A 23,896-nucleotide genomic window follows, 5' to 3' on the forward strand; every position below is an offset into this window, starting at 1 on the left:
ATAAACTTTGCTTGGCTGCACTTTGGGTTGTTTTTTCTGGAACACGTGTGCTTACTGCGGGAAGCAGTGAGTAAGGTTGGGAAGAACAGAATAATCAATAATGCATCTGTATTTGGGTTATAACACTGGACATTCCAAGGGTCAAAAATAAAGTTTTCCAAGTTATATTTTAATGTCAACATTTTATTTTAATGTGACTGTTTAGAAGGCAGCTCTTTCACCTTTCCTGGGATAAATTGCCTGTGACATGTCTAGCCAGGCAAGCAAATAACATAAAATCAATGAGAACCTATAGCTGAATCAAAGGAGTCTTCTATATGCACATAAAATACCATTGGGTAGAACATTTTTATCTATGTGATAAAAACATGAAGGGGACTTCACTAGCCTGAGTGGGCAGACTTCAATTGTAGATGATGACTTGTAGTAAAATATAGTGATGGAGTCACTACTGTTCCTTTAAAAGAGAAAAGAAAAATTAATCCCGGGTCTCATTATTTCCCTGTTTTCCATCCCCAAATCTTCCACCACATAAAACAGATGTGGGCTATTGATGTTCTCCATCACTTATGTCTAAATAGCTTGCCTCCTCTTTCATCTTTTCTGCCTTCCACTCCATCCTCTGAGAAATTCACTTGTCTCTGCATTGTTCCATTTTTGCAATCTTTGCATTATCCTTTGTTGTCTATTTGTAATATTGCCCCAGTTTACTGACAGGTCTCCAAGAGAAGGCTTTGAGGCTCCATGATTATGTACTTGAGGTTTACTGATCGTGGCTGCAGTGTGGTGGGATCCATCAGCATTCACTGAGGTCACAAACATCCCCGGCATTTTACACTGGGATCGCTGCAAAGGAAGGCATAGATTATGTTGCAAGTGGGATTTTCATTGCTACTGAAAATTTTTGCTTGGAATCTGAATATCTCCTTCCTGCTTGCTGCTTTCACATTAGCACCCTGTTCCTTTATCCCATTCCCTCATTTCCTGCCTCTGCATGCATGTGTACACAGAACTCTTAATGGATTTGTATCCTCTCTATTTCTGCTGTCCTTTTACCTCACAATATTTTTTTTTTGTACCAAATCTATCTTTTCCTCTGCCTGACTTCTCACAGGTATAAGTTGTTCCCCTAGCAGCATTGACAGTGATAGATTAAGGATGGAATTACTTATCTGCACCTTGTAATCCAAACAGAATCACAGTCTGCTGTTAGCAGTCCACAGGGGTTGCTGCTGAATAAATTGGAATGCTGGTAGCTGTGCTCGCTGAAGCTTCTCTCATCTTGAGTACGTGAGAAAGAGGAGAAGAGGAACCCTGTGGATTTAAACAAAAGAAAAACCCCAACAACAGAGGGTGATGCCCTTATCCTAGAGATGTGTTTATTAGGTTCAATCCTGTATTTATTAGCTAAGGAGGAATAGAACATTCACACATTTAATTTTTCCCTCAAATGAAACAAGATAATTTTGAATGGGAAGTGCCCCTTCTTTCATGTGAACAGGCAAAGTTTCCTTGCCAGCCACAAAACCCTGACATTTGAAGTCACATTCCCTTAGGTAGTGGTCATAAAGCAGCAGCCAAACTGCACGTGTGTCTGTGTGCTGTGTGTGGCTCGCATTTCATCCGGCTGCAGAAGGCAGCGGTGGTGGAACTGCATCTCCAGCAGGAGTGGCAGGGAATTTCAGACACCAGGTAAGGCTCTACAATGGGGATTAAACAAACAGAGGTCGTGTGGTCTTTTAGACTGAGGTGTGGTTGGTGTTCCAGGTTCTGTCAGGCACTGCATAGGTCACTTCATTATTTTCTTCACCGAGCAAACCTGCTAAAAAGTGATTTTTTTCTGAGGCAGAATTCACTAATATTACTAGGACTTGTTTTCACAGTTGTTCATCCATCGATGGAAACATTCTGGATGTGTTCAGAACTGAGCAGGTTACAACCTGTAACTTGAACCTGCTTCCTGATAAAAGCTAATGAGGAAGAACTGTAGCTTTCTTTGGAGTAAGCAGTGCTTCTCAGGAGGGCATTAATGTTGAGGAAAGCGAATTAGTAGGTCTTTCTGTAAGAAATCTCTCAAATACAAAGTATTTCATCAGTTCTTTTTTAAATCTTATGTTACTAAAAGGGAACAGTGTAACAAAATGTCTTCAGAAGTATCTTGTGAATGAATATTCAGAGTTCATGCAGCTTTTTAAATCTGCATAGATTCTTATAGGATTGACTATGAATGTTTACTGGTATGTCTGGAGAGTTGTGAAAGCTGCAAGAAAGGATGTGTAAATTTTATTGTAGATTTCCATTCTTTACACTTCCCCCAAGCGGTGGAATAAATAGATACTCCATCTATTTTGAGGGCTACTTCATTTGGCTTCCCCCAAACCCAGCTTTTATTTCTCTTCAGAGTGGGGCTATTAGCACAGAAGTGAGAATTTGGATGCTTTCTCTAGCTCTGTTGATAACACCATTATAGTTCAGGTCTTCAGATTTTGCTCTTTTATGGTGGGGGCTCAGGCACAGATCTGAAGGCTTTTTGGCTGAGAGTCAGTGCACTGAAATGTAAGATGATTACAAAATGGTTGAATCAGCCAAAGGATTTGTTGGCAGCTACAACAGCCCTTCTGACTGATCTGGCATATCTGCCATTTGTTTCTGATCTACTCCGTTGGGAGAGTGGAAGTTAGAAATGGATGGCAGTTGTGGCATCAATGGAAAGTGGTAAATTACTAAATGTAGGGTAGGTACCTCTACAACTTGGTTGGAGGATGCTGATTGTAACTGTTATGTTCTCTCTTCTGATGAATATGAAAGGAGGGAAAGATTTCTCAAGGATGCATTCAAATCCACAAGGATGAAGATAAAGAGAATTTCCAGAGAGTAATTATTCTGCATATGTCTGGAAAAATTCCAGCTTGAATCTTTATTTTCTTGTTCGTGCACATGGAAGCTTGAAAAAGTGCCGGGAAGAGGCCCTGAAATCTTTATTTAATTTTTAATACTACTCCCCAAAGCAGCAGATAGTGGGCTGTTGATCAGGGAGCTGGAACATCACAACAGAAAGTTGTCTGGGTTTCTCCACGGGGCAGCGTCTGTGACAGACTGAGGGCTTGCTGTGTGGCCTGAGCCTTCCCAGCTGTGAGAGCTGTTACTGGAGCCATCTCTGTGCTCTCCTGCACAGCGGGATTGGGTGCTGGGGAGGGAGCACCAAGCGTGCTCATGCATCCCAGGGAAGGGGTTAATCTGTCAAACAGAGAGTGCATGAATATGTGACAGCTTTAAATGAGCTACCCACAATTCCAGCATGCCAGTCATTATGTGCTGATGATGACTATGATAGCAGCTGGGGATCTTTTTTTGGATCTTTAGCTGCTGTCTGCTTAGAAGGCAGATGCTAGGCTTTCACTAATGCTATATCTTATGTTAAGAACTGCAAGACAGATTGCATTCAAATAATGGGATTTATTAAAAACTATAAGTTAATGTTTGGGTTTATATCCTCTTTTTTTTTAGGCTTTGAATGTTCAAGGCTTTCTCTGCAGGCATGACAGCTAGAATTTTTTTCCTTTTGCTGAAAACTAAGATTCAACCATGTGACTCCAGGACTTGGAGGTTTAATGGAGGAAGAAGAAGAGAAATATTTGAGACTCCTAATTAAATTTTCAAAAGTTTACAACACTCTGTTTTCTATTCTCATCCCTTTTATAACAGGCTAAATTTTTGGGCACCAACTTTTTCACCTTAATGATGTCCTTTCTTTTCAAGGTCAATTTATTATAATAAAATATCTTCCACTCCAGGCTTTTCAAATCCTCACTCTAATTATGCCAGTACTTCCTGCTCTAGATTTCCTTTTCCTGAGACCCTGAATTTCAATGTTCACCCTCTGACCTCTGTCTCAGAGCTCTCTGTCCATTTACTTCCTGCTTCAGAAGCAAAGCTCCTGCTCCTACCCTCCCAGTAGCTGCTCACACCAGCTACTTCCGTCCCATTTGTGGCTGAGCCTTGCTGGTCAAAATCTTTGTAGGCTTTCTTCCTACAGATGCAGGGTCTTGATTCCTGCATCTGATGAAGCTTTAAACTTCTGGGCTATGCAGTGAACTGGTAAATATTCTGAGGGAGAAGGATTCAGAGCTTGTAAAAATAGGATAAAAATTACGTGGGAGCCTTTCATTGTTACTTGTTCAATGCTTTGTATTCAACAGACTAGATGGAATTTCAGGTTAATTTTGACCTATCAGACCTTCACTGGAAGATAATTTAAGTTCTATTGTATCAGTTACCTTTCGAGCATTCAAAATAAAGATGTGTTTGAACACTAGGATTCTCAACAGCCCAAAAATGATAGAAACCCATGAAGTCTATGGGCAAATGTCTCTTAAGACTCTGCTTTGCTAAGAAGGCTGTCACGTGTGACCAAGGAAGTTAATATATGCAGAGAGAACAGAAAAACACTGGCTCTAGTAATGGAGGTTGTTACAGAACATAATTGAACACTGACTGCAGCAAAGCTAAAAGGAGACTTGCATTACAATGACAAAAAAATCTTTATTTTTTCCCCTAACCTCTGATTTCAGCTGTCTGACTAAGAGCAGGTGCTGGGCAATAGCTCAATTTCAACAACCCATTGCAGCTGAAAGAGTAGATGCAATTGTGCTGTATCCAGCAAAATTGAAAATTGCTTTAAAGAAGAGGAATGCAAATGTTTTTAAGACAGAAAATCTTCATTCATCTGCAGAACGAAGCATAAAATTAGCACAGCCTCATAATTTTTATTCCTCTTTATAAAGCAGTAATAACTGTGAGATAATTTGCTATTTCTTATGTATTTTAGTATCTTTCTCGTGATACATTTTTAAAACTGCATTGTATTGTGAATACACAGGGAGTAGAATTTATTAACAATTTAAATGTTATAATTTAAAAAAATCCTACCTGCCAGTGCTTCCAAAACCTGAAAATGTCTTTGAATCATTTGAGTTTTCAGCAATCTTGGGCCTTCCCTCCAGTAATCAATGGTTAAGCCTTTGGCCTCGGGTCCTGCACCCCTTATGACCCAACTGGAGTTATAGAATGGTTTATGCAATGAGGGACCTTAAAGATCATCCCATTCCAGCCCCAATGCCACTAGACAATGCTCCAAGCCCCATCCAACCTGGCCTTGAACACTGTCAGGAATGGCATGTCCATGGCTTCTCTGGGCAACCTGTGTCAGTAAAGAATTTTCCCCTGATGTCTTATCTAAATGCACATTAATAGAGAATTACCATGTTCTTACCACCTGAAGGCCTAAGTTAATGCCAGTGTTGTGCTACTGTCATACCAGTGAAACCAACTGTATTTCTGTTTTATTTCTGTACATAAACCTCACGAAGCATCTCCTGGAGTTAAAAACTGTTGTGGCAGTAGGAGTTGAACAAGCTGATTCAGGCACTGACAAGATCCCTTCACTTAGATTTTCCCGGGTGGGAGACTGAATGAATTTATGAAAGAAATATCTTTTCTAGCTGCATATTCCATAGGCTTATTAGCATAGGTCTTCCTGTTAGTTCCATAGGCCTTTCAGTATTTATATTTGGGTCATCTGATCCATTTACTGTGGTAGCTCATGCAACTTCCTGCTATTTTTCTGGTGGTTCGAGAAGGGACTCTAGCATTCGTATTTATATTAACTTCTGTCTTTAAAGGTGCATCAACCTTTGTTAAGCTTTGCTGCTTTATTGACCAGAAGAGCACTAACCAGAAAGGCACTTCCTCCCTTGTGAAGTAATTATCCCACATTAGGAGATCCTACAGTCCAAAAAGTTTTAATGATTGATTTGTTATGCAGACAGCTAACCCTGTGTAGACACATTTGGCTTCACTTTCCTGTGTTCAGAAGAAATGTAATTTTAAATGTTGTAGCCCTAGAGAGTGTTGGGATTTCTAAAGGGATTTCTTTGGGAAAGGGAATCAGCTAAAATGCTTTCTGGGAATGAAGAAGCAGGAGCTCAGGTTCAAGCCCATGTTAGCAATGAGAGTCTAGGACTTAGAGGAGATATTTAAACACCAGCCTGTACTAAAGCCAGTGCTCTTCTCTCTGTGCTAGCCATGGCTCCTGAGTGGGGTTAGAACAAGAATGCCAGCATGTAATTTAGCCACAGCTGGATTTTGCTGTGCTATTGCATGCCTTATAATTTCTCTTTCATTTGAAGTTGCTTTATAAATAAAAGAATGGGTTCTCTACCAGCCAGCCATTTAAATCTCAGTCTAGGATTTTAGAGTCAAATGAAGTTATTTTGTACATTATGCTCATTAATAAAAATTTTGTGGGCTAATTTGTGACTTCAGTGAACCTTTAGGCACAATTTTTGATGTTATTTTGTTAAGACAAGACTTGTTGCAAATATTGTGCAATGCTGCAGTTTTGTAATTCCATAAGAATATTAACTCTGTTTTGAACAGAATGTTGTTAATGTTTAGCTACTTAGCACAGAGGCTCTGCTAAAACTGTGTGTGTGTTGCAGGAAAGGGAAACATGAACTCTATTACCAGTCTTCAAAAACATTTTGTTTAGTTAGAAAAGGCAAAAGAAGCAAGCAAACAACCTTTACACTGATAAAGTGAAGGATGTGTGGAAGCAATGGCAGGACATTAGGCAGTGTTGATCTCAGGACTTGGTGGATAGACTGTAAATATAAATCCTAGCTCAGCTTCTGCAAGGTGAACAGGTGTTATGGCCTCCAGTCCATTGATTCCCAAAATAAGACATGTGGAAAATCGCTGATCCATAAAACTCCATTAAGAGCTTGGCAGGACCCTTAAAGCATAAACAATTATGCATTTGTTGGTTAAAGATTTAGTAATGGTAAATGGTGATTGGAGAAATATTAAGAGTTGGTGACAGTCTGCTAATGCAAACTCTTTCTGTTAAATGCTAATGCCATTTGTCAGGATGTGATGGTTCAGCTATGAGTTGAGGATTTGGCTCCTCTTCCTTTTGAATTGTAGCTCAGAGTGAGCAATTTCTTCTCTAGCAATACAAAATACCAGTTTGAACAAGCAGTGACTATATTTTTTGTCATTCAATTGTGTCTCATTGCAAACCATTGGATATGAATGTAAGTAAAGGATATGTACTGATTATTTAAAAATTTGTCTTCAACAGGATGGCTGAAGTATTTTTTTTCCTTTCATAACTTCTACTGTATTACAACAGGGAAGAAAATTATGGAGCACTTACTGTTCAGAGCAAGGAAGATCTAAGATGGCAATTAAGAAATTTAAGGTAAATGTTTCTTGGAGAAATGTAATTTTGCTCCTTTGCTTATGCATCTGAAAATTAAAACATCTTTCTTCATGAAACAGTAAATTGCAGGGTAGTGTGGATTTTTTGTATTTCTCGAGCATACTGTAATCCACACTGTGCAGAAAGCCTGATTAAATTTTGTAGCAAATTCTGCTTTCTTTGGCCTTACAGCGGTTTTGTGACAGTCTCAAAGACATTATAGCAAGAGCAATATGAGAATGAATAACTTACTATTTTGTATATGAAATGTTTTATATTTTATTGTAACTTCAAATTTTGCATTTGTTTGTTCTGTTTTGAGTCATGTCTAGATAACATCCAACAAAAAGGAAAATTATGAATTTTTTAAAATTTTGAAATGAAACAGTTGAAGATTTGGAGAGGATTTGGAAGAAATTTGTGTGGGAAAATAAGAGTCTAAGAGAAATATTGAAGATCCAGCAGTGAAAGGAAAGTAGTAGTTTGATGGCAATTGATAAAACAGTAATTTTTTCTCTGGGCAGAAATTTACTTATATTACACTTGTATTTGAGTTTTCTTTTCTTCTGTGATAGATGCATATTGAAATTTGAACTTTTAATTGAAAATGCAGTTGGGGAAGAAAAAGTGTGTTTAAATAGAGATTTTGAGAATTCAGAGTGTAAGATGTCAGAATACAGGATCTGAGTATACTAGTTGCATATTTGAATAAACCAATCAAATGCAGGTTTAGAATATCTTATACTGTCAGCATGAAAATAGAGATGGTATTTTGGAGGTCTCTCTACCCATTGCAAGTTTTTCAGTTTGAAAATAAAGGACATTTTACTTTACTCCATTACTATATGGCTGAAAATTTTCAGGCCAAATTAGGCACTGTTGCTTGTTCCAGAGTGATTGAGGTAACAACATGAAGAAAGACTGAAGCAGGGATCACTGGGGTATTCAGACTTTTATGCTAGTGAAACATCGCCATTGATGCTGCTGTAACTTTATTTATTTCACGTAATCTACTGTAATTATTTTTTAGACTCATTAGTGGCTTTATTTATTTGCTATTTGTTCTATTGGTTTTTGGGTTTCTTGTTTGTTTGTTTTTTTTTTTTTTTTTGCTAAAGCCCTGGATAAAATCTCAGCTTTTGTGCCATCCAGTGAGGCATTAAAATACAAACCCTTGCAGCTTCAGAGAATAGAAAGGGACTATAAAGGGCTTTGTTTTTACAGCAGCTTTTATGTCGGTTCTCGAATTCCCTGGTCCTTCATTCTGGCTGCTGCAGTAGCTGGGTGCCGGATGCCTTTTCGGTATCTCTGTGTGCTCCTGTAATGAGGCTTTATTGCCACGCGAGGTCAGCAGCTGCCGAGAAAAAGCAGGAAATAAACTCGCTCCACTGCAATCCGTTTTTATTTGCTTTATTTAGAATACTTAAAAATCAATACATCCTTCAGAACCGTATATACAGTGTGCAAAACCAAAGGATTTCTTTTGAACGCACAGCATCTTCAGCAAAAAGTCTTCCTTGCGAGTTACTACAGAGTGAGGATCTAAAATGGCTTTTGGAACGTTTATTGGCTTCCCGAGTAGCATTGGGTAATCGCTGGGGCAGAGGATGGTGTTCTGTACAGCGTGATGATGACAGGGTTTCAGCCTTATCTTGTTGTCTCCACTAAATTGGTGATAATAAGTCTAAATTGAATAAGGTTTTATTGCTGCAGGGAATAATTTGGAATACAGAAATGGAAAATACCCTTCCTTTTTACTGCAGTAATAATCAATGTTCTGTTAAGATGTGGGGGAGATATTGCCTGAAAAGATTTCCCCCCTGCTTTTGTCTTTGCTTAAAAGCAAAACACCCCCCAACAACTCAGGTAAAAAGTGTAAGCTTGGTGCCAAAGTGGCTGAACAGGATTTGGGAAATAAGTATTGAGCTCTGTTATAGGCTTACTCTTGTCTAATCATTTCCTTAGCATAAGTCTCAGTTTCCTATATGTAACTCCAAAGAAGATAGTCACTTATCTGGTAAAGTTTTAGAATAAATTTTTTTGGATGAGATTTTCTGATTTACTGTTTTTACAGTGGGATTATCAACTGCAGCGTCACACCTGTATCTTGGTGTTCTCTTTCCTGAAATTCATATTGTTATTTCTTCTGAGTATGCCATTCTTCCTGTCCTAGATAGTTGTGTAACATTGCTAGTAAGCATACCCTGTGTTTCCGAAGTGACTGCTTTTTAATAGTTTATGAAGTTATCTTCATGTATGATTGGCACCAGCTGATATTCCTGTCAAAGCTTTTATCCAAAAATCCCCCAGCACTGGGCAAATTTAACAAATGATACAGATGACAATCAATTTACTGATCACCAAAATGCAGCAGGGGAGATGTAGTTTAAATATTAGGAAATACTTTTTAGCTATAACACTGATTAAGTTGAGAGAACAAACTGCCAAATGAAGTTGGGTAATTGCCATCACTAGAGATTTTCCATCACTAGAGATTTTCCAGGCTATGAGTATGCATCCATTTAGCAGGGATGGCTTAAAAATAATGCAGTCAGTTTTGCCACAGTTCAGGACTTGGACTGAATGACTCATTATATACGTGTTTTATCTGAAATAATTTTTAAAATTTCTTCCTACTTTACCCTGGCTAGGGATAAAGCAGCAGGGATGTCAGCAAAAAAACTAGTAACATTTTCTCTCAGCGTGTGCCAAGCCTACATGAAATAAGAAACAAGTTGTAGTGAGAGAGAAGAAAGCCCAGATTGATGTGACCTTTATTATTTTAACAGTGTCTTTCAGCACAATTACAGAGTTGCAGGATTGCAGAGAACAGAGCTGGAGTATAAAATAACATAAATAAATAGAACAGGAGCCAAAGCAGTCAGCAGGAGGTGGTTGGAATTGGGCAGTGAAGGATGGGTGAAGGGTTTGCATTGGTCAAAGCCTTTATGATTCAGCCACCATAGTTGCAAATTCTGGAGAAAGGAAAGAATTTTTAAAAATATTTTAAAAACTAAAATTTAAAGAAGGAGGAAGCATATTACAATGAATACAGAGTCACTGGTGCAGCAGAAATGTCACAATAACAGAAGAATAAAGAAATCCAAGTTAATTAAAGGGAAAATATGATTTGGGAAATCTTACAGTGAAATGAAAGGATTTTTTGAGAATAAGGGAGAAATGTTATACATGCCAGACTGTAAGACTTCCACCACTATTTATCTAAAGAACTTGATTAGTTCTCAGTTATTTCTAAATCTCAATGGGATGAAGGCAAGAACCAGAAATTTAATCTTGCAGTGAGATAAATTTCTTTTATATCAGAGATTGGCAAAGAGAATCATTAATGAGTCTTTCAAAGTATTTTTGTCCCATATTATAATTATATTGCATTTAAACTCAATTTTGTAATTGTAAATTGAGTGAAAATGACAGATTACAAAAACAGAAGGCTAATACCAACCTATGTAATTTTGACTGTGTTGTAAGAATGAGAAAAATTCCTGTGGTGTCAGAGAGCCAGGATTTTACCCTGTGGCTTTTATTAGTGATACATCCATAATATTTACGTAAACGTATCTATCTGCAATTTAGGGTTATTCTATGCTTTAATATATATACTGCATTTCAGCAGGGAGATAAAGCATGAAAAAGGCACATTTGTGTCCTGGCGAATGGCTGACTGGTTATAATTCCTAACTCCATCTAACCTTGGAAGTGTTACACACAAGAATGCGTTGCACAGTTGTATGTGCCTCAGAGCACTGAAAATGACAGACTGGAGGGAATCCCAAGAAGAGCAACAAAGATGATAAAGGGATTAGAGGATATGCAGAGAGAGTGGTTTATGGGTTTAACATAATCAGCTGAGAGGAAAATGGCAAATAGGAGAGGGAGTTGTCTCTAAGGCTCAAGAAAAAAATACTGAAGTTTGACATAATGAAGAGTAAAGTCTGGCAATTGAAAAAGATAGAAGATTAAAATTAGGCATTTTAAAGAATATTCTGGTGTTCCATTGAAAAATGCTTAACTCTAACCAAGTGAGATCTTAATTGACTGTTGTGTGCAAACAGCACTTTTGATAGCATGTCCAAAAAATATGTTGCCAAATGCAGACAAACCAGACTGAGAAATAAAAAATGTCAGAGGGTTTAAATCAACTCCAAATTTATCCATCGTTTTGAAAGATGTAAATCCAAATTAGGATTAGTGACGCAGATTACTTAACACAAAACACCTATAAATCCTGTACATGGTGGGTACGTAGATTGAAAGTGTTGCAAACTGAATTTAAGAGATAACATGAAGTGCTTGTGCTAAAAATCCCAGCTATTCTGGTCAGAAAAGGAGAAAGGCCATGATTATTAAATCTTTGTGTGAATAAATCCTGCAGAGAGAAACATGAACTGTAATGGATCAAACCTTTCCAAAAGGGAAAACTAACTATGCATATACCATTAAAACAAGTTGTCATACTTATTACAGCTAAATTAAATACCTTTTATGATAATTTGTATCTACAGAATATATTTGGAAAAGGTTATTCAGACTTGCAGCCAAATATTTTCTATAATACATTTTGATTGTGCCATTATCACTTAATAGCAATATATTTTACAGGTACTTTGTGATAGCCAGCAAACCATAAAATACTCCTTCTTGAGCAATTGCAACAATTTCACTTTTCCCAGGATTTTCAATGTATTTTAAGTATTTCAAAGATGTTCCAGTTGAATAATCTTCTAAATTAGTTCACTACTCATTTTTGTATGAAGGTTATTCCAACCACAGGTGGCTTATAGAAGCATTGTTACAAAGTGTACTCATATATGCAAAACTTCTGAGATAAGGCAGGGTATATCACTCCCTTGTAAATGGTTATTGCCTCTGGCCTGTTAGTGAGGGAATCCTTGTGATCTACTACATCCTTGTTTCCAGTTGGAGTTACCCTTCCAAACAAAATTATGTCTTTCTTTGAACAAATAGTGGCTTTAAATTGCAAGGATTTAGACCATTTTGTCTTGTAAAATAATTTACTATCTGTTTTGTGTCAGAGCTCTGACTTAAAAGGAGAGGACACTGTGTTCAGTACAGTTTAGTATTATATACCAGCCTAATGCATGCCCTCTAGTATTTTACTGAAATGACAGACATGATTACAGAGGACATGTTGTAGGCTCGTGATTTCTCTCATCAGATTGTGGTTTTTACATTTTCTTTACAACAGCAAATCTGTTTAGGAAACTTTATAAGTAATGACTTATGCTAGTTTATTTTAGAAGATTGAAGAGGACAAAGCCGGATAAGAAAAAAAGGAATTCCAAATATTTTTTGTTGTTGTTATTATGGCTTTCACCTGGCAAGGTCATGACTTAATAGTTGTTATTTTGCATGTTTAATGTCACATTTTTACAACATTCTGATTTACAGGGATAAAAATTTGGATTGTGCTGCCCACAGTGCATGATCTTTGAAAGCTCTCTATGTACTTTCTCAAGTCTATTAATATCAGGAAACTAAAAGGCATGATCTCCATGTCCAATGCTAATACACAAAATAGATTTAAAACAACATTATGACTAGAAATTTTCCTTTTTTTTCTCATCTTTCTTATAAATATTTTCCTGAAGCTAGTAGAGCTACTTCAGCATCCTTTTTCAGCCCGATCTAGAAGATAAGGTTGCTTGTGTTATGAGGTAACCTGGTCTTGACCTGCAATTTTTTTCAGATTCATCATCTTCTGACCACATTGGTGGAATGTGGAGGGGGTCTGACACTGCACAGAAGATGATCAGGTCTTACAGGAAATGGCTGCAAGTTTTCAGCTCTTTGAAACTGCTTTATTGGCCACAAGTTGAAACCGATCGGACAAGAGGTAAACTGCTAAAACTATTTCAGAGCTGAATGGTCTTGCAGAAATGAGAAAAGGTTTAAAGAAGAATCGAAAGAAAAGAGAGAAAATTTGTAATGTAAGAGAGAAAATTGTAATTTGAAAATTCCCAGCTAGAAGAAGGCTGATTGGGTTGGGATTAATGTTTGTGATGATACATCTGAGCTCGTTATCTCTGTGGTTTTAAAAATTCCTAAAGATCAGTTCCTACAACTGCTGCGGGCTCCTGAGGGACAGCATTCAAGGGCCATCAGGAGAATTAACATTAACCTCTGTGAAAGGCTGCTTGTTTGCAATTGTTTAGTTATTTAGGAAGCTGATGTTTGAAACAAGGGGTGGAGGTGATGCCTGACAATTCAGCTGCAGGGAAGCAAAATTGGTTTGCAACAGAAATACAGCATCACAATACTGCATATGAATGGGATGTACATTTGTGACTTTACGTTTTATTTACATATGCAGTTATATTATTGGATTGGATTTATGGGCCAAAGGAAAAGCTGGGAAGTATCTGTCCTCTTTGTCCTTTGGTCAGTCTCAGCTGTTAACTTTTGTATGTATTTCAAGCCTTTCTGGTGTAAAAATTGGCTGTTAAAGTCAATTTAAGAAATGGAAAAGAAACTGGTAGTGTTGTATGGTAGGGATATGGTCAGAAGAATCAAAAGAAAAAAGCACATCATTCTCTTCTCATTATCAAGTGTAAACACAGAGTATTTCCATTTCAAAGTTAGGGAACAGTAAAAGCTGCAGAAGAAAGAGATAAGGAAAAGAGGCATTTCATATTGCTTTATTACAATGTACTGGGTTTCAGGCACTGTTTCAAAGGAAAAGTTATGGTAATCTTAAATATGAAGGTTAATGCTATATTTTCTTGTACAAGCCAAAATCATTATGCAATATTGTTCTTTTATTCCAATTAAGACTAGTTTTGATTTGCAGCCTTCTGGAATAGCTGAAAATTTATCTGTTATGAGGCTGGTGGATCAGCTGTAAGCTTACTTACCTGAATTAAGTTTTCTTTTGAAAAACTTACTCAGTGATTTTAGTACTACTATCACTAATTTTAGTGTGTATAAAGAAGACCTGTATAATAAAGAATATGAAGTTTCAAGAAATGACACCCACGCTAGATTCAGCAGCACTGCTGAAGTTTAGCAAGAGCTTAACCTAAACCATTATAAAGTGATGATTGGACAAATTAAGAGGCTTTGGTCTAGGGACATGGCCATAGTCACTGATATGCCAGTGTGCATCTCCTGACTGATATGTCAGTGGCTGATTTTGTGTGTTGTCTTCTAAGCTGGGAGATTGTGTTAGTTAATTTTGCTTTTTATTTCTCTTTTAATTGACCTATTTTTTTGAGATAACAGTTTTTTTATATTGCAGAGATTGAGTAACACAGAGAGATATGAGAGGGTTTAGGTATTTTTTAGATTTCTACTTATGATATGGCGTATTGATATGTCAAAACCCTAGCAATTGCCTGCTCTCTAGGTGATTTAATACTCTGGCCACAAACTTCTATCTCCTTCAATGAGGAAAGCTTTAGTTTAGAATTGCATCTCTTCTTGTCTCCTTCAGTGTGTTTCATTCACTGTCACCTCCGAAAAAAGAGGAAAAATGAGAAATTTTGTGTGTGGGCTAAGCTGATTCATCCCAAGGGGGAATAGAAAACAGCACTAGCTTTTTAAGCAATGCTGTGAGAGGAAAAGTTTTTTTCTTGTATATCTCATATGTAGTAAAAGGGACTGACAAGCTTTCTTAGGTGTTAAGACCCACGTAAACACTAGCATAAGCTAGATAGACTGTTATTGTATAGAAATTCTGTAGCCAAATGGGTGTACTTTGAATTTTAAGAGCATTGCTTTGCTAAGTCATGCAAAGTCATTACTTTCCTGCTAACTAAACATCGAGCATAAATGCTGGCGCTGAGCTTTTATTCTTTCCACGCTTTCTAGTCAAGCCTCGGTCTCTGAACTCGCAGTGTCCTGATCCCCACTCCCTGCTATCAACAGACAAATTACAGTAAGTGAAGCAGAGTTTGGTTGGGTGCTTAGTCCTGCTCTGCGGAGCGCCCGACCCACAGCCGGGTTCCGTGAGCTCCTGCCCCCTCTAGTGTCACAACTCGGCTCCTCTTCCTCTAACGCTTCCGAGCAAGGTGCAGCAAATGGAGCGGGACTTGGCATTTCATTAAACCCAAATTGTGCCCTTCAGAAGGTCACAGCCCCCCGTGATTCCTAGGTTTCCTCAGTTCTTGTGTGTGAGGGTAATATTCGGTTGTTACTGTCAAAGTTTACTCCTCTAATTACATACCATCAGCGCCAATTTTACCATCACCGTCCTTATCTCCAGCAGCCAGAAGAGCCTTCGTTTCTTTGTCTGATAGGTCTCTTCCTTCTGGGGTAAAGCCCTTCAGGACAAACCTAAGGAGGAGGCATAGAAAATAAAAGAACGTTTGTTTGGAGTTTTTGTTTGTTTTTGGTTTGTTGTTTTTTTGTTTTTTTTTTTTTTTTTTTTTCCCACAGAACAATTACACTTCATATCTATTTGTACCACTGATTTGAGACACAAGTTGGAATCGGGCGTTGTGTCTTCTGTTGTTGACCTTCTTTAACATTCAGAAGTGCTTTACTCTGAAACTGCATTTGGCTGAAGAACTACCTGTAAGGTATTGACCATTCATGTGTTTCAGGGATCCTGCAATCCAAGTGGCAACTGGCTATCTCCAACACTCTTCAGCTCATGTGCTCAGCAAAAAACTGGCATAACACCCAAATACTATACTCAAGAGTTTCAGCTGTATGTTACTGCCTAGAGTCTTGTAAAAATAACCCACAGGAAATTAGAGCCTTAAAGCAGGGATATTTGAGAAAGGATGTAACTTTACTTACTTCAATTCTTCCTCTTCAATGAAGCCGCTCTGATCTTTATCAAGAATATGGAAAACCTTCTTCACATCTTCTGCGCTCTTCTTTTTCAATCCTACCATCTCGAAAAACTTTTTGTAGTTAAAAGATTCAGCCGCTATAAGAGATGAAGAACAAGAAAACTGCTTAGAAAAGTCATTGAAACACACACACCAACACATACCCGTGGTTTTCTTCCATGCTGCTGTTTTTCCTGCCCTGAGAGTAACAGTGGAGCCCAGCTGCGGTAGGAGCTGAGTGTACTCAATGTAATCGTCCGTGCTTCACAGGTGCTAATGGAAATAAACAAAGGCAATGTCTCCATTTTGCAGATGAAGAGCTGAGCTACAGAAGGATGAGACTTGCCCAAGGTCACACAAGAAGTCTGTGATAGACTTGGGAGCTTTGGGAGCTGAGGTCTAACGTGCTTGGTCTCACCTCAGTGCCTTAAGCCTTCTTTTTTTTTATTTTTTTTTTCCGCTAAGTTTTACACTAGAACAGACATCTGAGAGCAGACTGAGTATTACATAGCTGTCACTTTTTAACATTTCCACCCCTGGAAAAAAAACCCAAACAAATATGCTCTTGCTCAAGCACTGGCGAGAAGCATTTCAGAGCACTGTTTGACTGTTTGTTTGGTGTTTTTTTTTTTTCATGGAGACTTACTAGAAATCAGTGTTCCATTTCAACCGCTGAAGGAATGTGCAATCGTGGTGTGTGAGCTCAGACACTGCAAGGGAGTGCTGCGCGGCGCGCTGCCTGCAAGACCTTGTGAGGAGCTGTCTCCGGGGAGGAAAAAAACAAACAACCCAGAGCCCTTGAAATCGGAGCCGAGTTTACCTGCTCCACCTCCCTTGTCCTTTCACCGCACCCGCTTTTGTCCCACCCAGGTAGCCTAACAACAGTGATGTGGATTGGAAATACCATACAGTGACCTCCAAAACGTGCTGTGGACTTTTTTTTCCCTTCCTCATGCATTCTTATTCCCGCCGCGTTAAATTTTCCTATTACATAAAATTAAGGAGGCTCAGTCTTCCGTGATCTGCCTGAGATCTGTCATTAGTTGCTGCTAATTGCATCTGCTCCGGACTTGGGGATGGCCATAGAACAATGGAAGCTAATGAGTAAAACAGCTGCTGGATCCAGCAAAGCAATTTGTCGCTCCCTCTGACTCCGGCTTGTGAGCTGAGCCGGGCTCAGCGGGTCCTGCTCTTCTGTCTGTTCGGGAAGGTCATCGCACAGAGCAGGACTGACAGAGGCGGCTCCCGGGATGGTGCGGTCAGCCAGGTAGTTTGGGGGAGGGGGGGATAACGTGCATCCCGGAGCAGGATTTCTGGCTTTCTTTGATAGCAACCTTAACTACCTGAATCTCTGTAAACACGAAGAGGGTTTGCTGTCAGTTTTGGGGGTCGCGATGAAAGAGAGGGGTAGGGAACATCTGATACCCGGAGGAGTGAAAAGGGAATGTGGACCACTGCAGCCATTCGACCTGCAGGGAGCCCCTGCAGTCGAGCAGTGCACCCGCACCCGTGCTCTACTGTTGCCTTCTGTCCATCCCGAAAAGCAAAGCCCACCCGGGGACTCTGCATAGAAAGTACAGACTGGTTTCATAAATCCTTGAAATGGGAAACAGCAGTTCTGTAACATCTGAAACTAAATTTCAGGAATGAGTGGGAAACTGCTGACATCCACTGCTGACTTCTCTATCCCACACCAAGATACAATGCAGCTTTGTTTGCCGAGGGGTTTGTTCCCTTTGAAAGTATCCTCTCGGTAGAAGCAAAGTCTCTCCGCAGTTACTGCTTACTTTCCTTAAAAATAAATATTTCGCCTCTGTAACGTGCAGGACAACTTTGCTGAGGATGCAGCCTTGTACTTTATAAACCTGTCAGAGGCATTCATTGAACATCTGAAAACACATCCTCATTTGAAATTTTGTCTAGCTAGTCCCTCTAATCTTCCCATAGCTGAAATAAATGCACAGCTATCCTAACCTGAAAAGATGAAAGGAGGAAAAGAGAGAAGAAAAAAAAATAGGAAAAAAGCACTCACCTGAAAAGGCTCCCACAGCCTTCTTGATATCCTCAGCGCTGAGCAAGTCAGTCATAGCCATCCTGCAACTGTTTGAACAGGGAAGCAAGTGCGAAAAGATTAAAAAGTGCTTTTCTCATCATTTCTGCTCATATGACCAAAGCTGCAGTGCTGTGTGGGGATGGCACACCGGGAAAGGCTGGACCCGTGCCAGCTCTATAGCTCTGCGTGGATAAGTGCTGTGGGCTGTCGCTCTCCCGTTTGCAGAGCACCAAGTAGTCCACAGACGCGAGGGTTCAGCTAAAGAGAGGGCACGGGGGATGCCTTTGTGGGTCTGGGGTGGGGGAGGACGCAGGTGGGGGTCGCTTCCTGGGAGGCTGGAGCCTAAACCTTACTGGAGCAGTGCCAGAGGCTGCTGTGATACCGGCTGGAGAAAGAGTTTTGCCAAGGTCAAGTCCTCGGGTGCAATGGACAAACTAGTGGTGCAGAGCAGAGCCTTTTCATTTAGAAAGTCAGAATGAGCTTTACCAGTTATATTCGGTGATGAGTAAGGAACTGCAGCATATGCCAAGCTTCAAGCTACTCTTGAGGTCGGGAAGCAAATGTTATGTAGCTTTTGAACATTTGCCTTATCGTTCAACCACTTTAAACGTCTCCCCCTTCTCCCTTCCCCCTCCCCTTCACACACATATTCCTTTTAGACCTTTTTTCTTTCAGGCCAGTCCATATTAAGCATCTTCCTCACTGAATTAATTATCACATCCCAGCGAATCCTACAGATCCCGTTTGTAATGCACAATATGCTGCAGAATCTTCTGTGATAGGGTACGGCAAAACGAGATGCGAGGTGACAACACACTCGTGAGGAGCTCCTGTGCAGTAGTGGGTTTCTCAGGCAGGACCGGGCACTTCCCGTTAGCATCAAAAAAAGAAAGCATTTAGGATTTCTAATGTGTTTTCTAGGGTTATTTTTTTTCTCCAAGAATCTGTGCCCATTTTTCGCATAAAATATGGCAAGTCCAACTTGCTCTCAGAGTTTGGGCAGGAGCCATTAGGCTGAGGTAGCCAAGGTTAGGGCCCAGTAGTAGGGCAGATCTCTGCAGGAGTATTGGCATCGCTGCTCCAGGAGAGACGGGGGAGGACAGAGTGGTGGCAGTGAGATCCCCGGGCGCGATCGACGGGTACGGCCCGGTCCCGCTGCCACAATCACACCTCTCCTCTGAATGGGGCCGCCGGAGAGCAGCCTCGAAAAGGGGGCGGCTTGTGCAGAACCTCGGGTTGTGCTGTCAATAATTGCTCGGTGCTTTTAAAAGTACGAGCCCCGTCCTTTTTTTTTTTCTCCACGGCCCAAGTTCAGCTATAATGGGTAAGTCATTACTATGACACTGAACGCAGGACTGAGGAGGAGGTGACATTGGGGTGTCCCCCTCCCCTTTTTTTTCTTCTCCTTTTCTTTCCTAAAGGTCATCTCTTCATAGTGGAAGGGACTGACGTTTTTCTCTCGTTGGAACTTCTCCCCCCCCACCCCCGGCCTCCTTTTTTCGTGTATTTCCCGAGATGCAAGAGATGCTTAGTTTTCTCCAAGGACAAACAAGGAGATGGATGGTGGAGCCAAGTCCCTCTCCCTAGGCTGAACGCATCCTTCCCTGCTCTACAGGGAAAGAGGAGCTGAGCGCTGGGATGCTGGACTGAGAAAAACACCTTCTCGCTTGGGTCGTTCTCACTCAGCAGCCCCCGTTCTTTTGGAGCTGGAGATGGGAGGGTGCAGTAAAGACAGCACTCGGAGCACTGGGGTCTCCTGCTTTAGTGGAGTTCAGCGTTAGGAGCCTATTGTTAGTCCGTTTTAAACGTAGGATGGGTGCAGACCCATCAGTATATGCAGCTATTTGCCGGAGATCAGTGTGCCTATCTTATGAAATTGACGTCCCTTTACCTTTCCTTAGCTGAGGGAAGAGAGGACAATCTCTTCTTGTTGCCAGTGCAGACCCCGCCGGCCCAATGCTACATCGCCCTCTGCTTTCCCTGCTCTGCTGCGTGCGGCACCGGTGTGGTCTGAAAAGGAGTTGGGCCTCAGTCTCCGCAGTTTTTTTCCCTTTCTCAGGAATCTTTTACAAACCCGTTGTTGAGCCAGGAGCTTCCTTTTAGGTCCCTACAAACAGGAACGCACCTGCCCAGCCGCCAGTGAAGATGCTCTCCTGGCGGGTGACTCGCGTTTCGGTGTTAGCCGCGCTCTGCTGACAAGGCAAGAGCGCATTTGGACGGCTGCCCTCGGGGGTAACTCGAGTCGGTGGCTGGCAGGGGCGATGCTCAGCGCTGCCCGCTGTGCTGGCAGACGCCGATCAGCTTAAGTAGCCTCATGCCAAGCAAAGCGGCCAGAGGCGCATTCCCTGTCTGTGTCCTGGGGATGGGAGCCGGGCGGCTCCCTCCGCATCCCTAACGATGCGCGAGCTGCCCCGCTTTCCCTCCGTCATCGGATCTGTCAGCCCTCTACGGCCTAATCATGCTGTGGAGGCGAAAAGTGAGAGGTGTCAGAAAAATGAGGCTTCAGATCAGGTGGAGCCATCTGTAGAGCGTAAATAACATTTCCCCCAGCTCAGAAGCCGTGTCTACCCTCCACAGCCAGAAAGGTGAAAGCAGCGACACAGGGTTTGCGAAGTGGACAGCTGGGATCTGCCATGGAGGAGAGGCTGAGGCCCAGCTCCAGCCTCAGCAGTGTCTCTCTTTAAGGACAGCTAGCAAATTTCCAGACCCTTTTAACCACCAACCTGCAGTCTATACTGTTATTCTAATAAAAAAGGTGTTGCACGAGTTGACAGTTTCTCACTCGACCCTTCATCTTTTTGTCATCATCCCTGCGAGATGAATGACGCGTTTTCCTTTATCTCTGAGATTTTGCCAATTTTCCTGCCCGAACTATTTGCAAAATCCACACCATGGATTTCCAAGTTGTCTGCACCAAAACTTTTGTGTAGATCAACTCCCCGTTCCACCAACACCAGAATGATGATATTGTTACTAAGTAAACGACCAAAGAAATTAAGTAGAAATCAGCCCACCCTTGTCAAAAGCAAACCAGGGAGAATTTCCTGAACAGCACGAAGCCCTCACACCAACAACTGAAGCAGAAAGACGGCGGTCCTTTGCAAAAAGGGCGACACATTTCCTTTAGCTTCCTAGTGACCACACCAAAGAGAGCAACTTCATCCCATCGCTTACAGTCATCTGTGCAGGAAGAGACGTGCCATTTCTAGACGTGTTCTGGATCTTGTGGTTTTGCTTGTCTTTGGTTCACAGCTGGCTATTTCAGTAAAGCCTCTTCGGGAGTTCTTGCTCTCGTTCTCGTTCACTTTCTTTCTCCCCTTTTCCAATTTTGTCATTTCCACCTTCTCCCCTGCTTTTCTCCTCATTCCCCTTCAATGAGCTCACCTATGTACTCCTTTTAATGATCTATTCTTCTTATTTGGAGTCTCCTTTGAGGGAAGCAATTCCTCAATGTTTGAGAGATTTGCATCTCTTTGTTTCTGGGCTTTTGTTTATGGAAAGGGGAATGATGCCGAAGTGATAGAAGATACCCTTATCTTCGAAGATCCTGCTTCTTGCCCGGAGCTGGTGAATCCACGTTTGCTGCGGAAATTTGAGCATTTTCTTGCTACTTACCTCTTGGACCTCTCGTAAGCACGCTTGAAAAGGTGTTAGATAGGGAGGTGATCAAAAAGAGGTGGAACTCGGGGTAGGAACCCCACTTATATAATCTCTGTCGCTCTTTCTATTTTCGGCAGGTGATACCCACTCCTCACTGGTATCAGATATTCAGGGGTTTTGTTGGTGGTGTCACATTTATCTTTCCCTTAACTAACAGAGGAACGCTATTAATAATCCTTGGCGCTTACCTTTCCCTGGCTGTGAAAACCCATTACATTGGCAAACTGATGGTCCGCATGAAACTTGAATGTTAAGGGGAGAGGCAAGCAGTACAAGTGAGCTGTTAAGGGACAAATAGGCAAATAACAACGACGAAAATGCCATTGAGACCTATTTTCCATTGTGTAATCCATCTAGGGACATTTTTCCTGATTTTTAATGTTTTTCTGGCAAGGGAAACCGTTTTGCAAAGGACCATGAATCATACATTGCATGAAAGTGGCATCGGGGATATCATGATGCATTAGGAAGTTCAGTTCGAGAGATGGGACTCTGCTGACGAAGGGAATAGGAAGATGTAACCCCCTCATTGGCGTGAGGGAAAGCAAAGATAGGGTCTGGAGTTTGCCCTTTTCTGTCATTAGCGTTGACAGATACTACTTGAAACAAAACAGAAGAGCTCTAAATTGCTTCCTGCACCTAAAGCTACAACATTCAGCTTTACCTCTTGGCCTTGAAGGAAGTCAGAAATTTTTTTTTCCTGCAGGCAACAACAAACTCAATTGTGTAATTCTGATTGCTCATACTTACAGGGGCATGCAAAATCTGCATTCAGGGCCCCATTGGGCAAGGAGCTGTAGAAGTCTAAAAAATTTACAACCTGAGCCTTCTTGGGAGAGACAGGGAATTATAAATTAAAAGATCCTATATATACAGCCATAATACATTGACTGTAACCTTTTCAGCATATAAATTCTCTTTATGCTGAGTTGTCTATTCCAGGGAAAGACACCTTTGAAGACACTTCTATTTTTACTCTGCCAAGCAATAATAACAACAATAAAAATGCCTATGAAATGTATTTGCCATTCTGTAATCCATTTGGGGACGTGTTTCCTGATATTTAATGTTTTTCTGGTGTGGGAAAACATTTTATAAAGGATTATGCACTACATTTATCTGTACTACATTTATGAGTAAAAAAAAAACAACAACTTTTTTCTGTTTCAGCACTCAAACCCAACATTTCTTGGGTTAAAAGCAGCGAAGGTTTTGTGATATAATGGAAATTATCTTTTGGGAAAGGCAGGTGCTGCAAAAGCTCAGATTTTTCTAGCTTGATAAATTGATCGTAGAAGTGAGGAAAGATAACTGAGGTATGTATAGGATAGGAATATTTAAAAATATTTCTCTACTGCCCATATAATTTAGATGCTGAATTTTGTGATAAATTGGAAGTACTCCATCAGCTTTAGATAATTTCTAAAGAGGCAGCTTTATTGAATCAAACATGACAAAGGTTAATTCAATCATTTGTCTTCTCTTATTTTTTTTCCTATTACATTTCCTGTAGTGGTTTTTGAGTTTTCAGTGTACTGCAGTAGTATGGGAAGTAATGTTACTTTTCAGCAGTGTTGTTAATTTCTCACAAACACTGTGTGCATACCCTGGCTCAGAGCAGGTGATAATTACAGTGTGAAGAAGCTGGCTCTTGTAGGTCCAGATGTTTCAACCAAATGGTTCATTTCCTTAGGAACAGTATAAGTCATTGTATACTGTTTGCTAAATTCAATCATGTGGGGTTTGCATCCCCCTTTCCCATATTATAAACCCTTGGTGTAGTACCAGGGTTAGATTCTGGTTTAGAGATACCAGTATCTCATGGTTGCTAGCTGCATGCTTAATTTCCATTTGGTAGCTGCCAGAACAACTTTTTAACCTTCCTTTGGCAGCTTAGAGAGGATAAAGATTGTAGGACTGTCTTTTTGGCTAATGGACTGTGACTTCCATCTCTGTCTGTGCCACTGGAATGACTGCATTTGTGCACTGGTGAAAGGAGAGCAGGGCCAGTCATTGAGATTCTTCTGTGTAATTCAGCCATGTGAAAGCAATCCTGATTAGTGGAAATCCTTTCTTATCCTTTTAGTTAGTTCCTACTAAGGCTTA

The 23,896-nt window shown here is 40.5% G+C and overlaps 1 protein-coding gene across 1 annotated transcript; it reads right to left on the bottom strand.

The window, feature by feature from the left end:
- Positions 1-8,655: 8,655 nt before the first annotated feature.
- PVALB (parvalbumin) lies at positions 8,656-18,279 on the bottom strand. The gene is made up of 4 exons (XM_066549666.1): positions 18,110-18,279; positions 16,043-16,175; positions 15,465-15,574; positions 8,656-10,236 (listed from the first exon to the last, which is right to left on the bottom strand). Exons 1-4 carry the CDS (start codon positions 18,168-18,170, stop codon positions 10,208-10,210), a joined length of 333 nt encoding a protein of 110 aa, XP_066405763.1. The 5' UTR covers positions 18,171-18,279; the 3' UTR covers positions 8,656-10,207.
- Positions 18,280-23,896: the final 5,617 nt, after the last annotated feature.

The sequence above is a fragment of the Molothrus aeneus genome, chromosome 5 (assembly GCF_037042795.1).
Source record: "Molothrus aeneus isolate 106 chromosome 5, BPBGC_Maene_1.0, whole genome shotgun sequence".
Taxonomy (NCBI): domain Eukaryota; kingdom Metazoa; phylum Chordata; class Aves; order Passeriformes; family Icteridae; genus Molothrus; species Molothrus aeneus.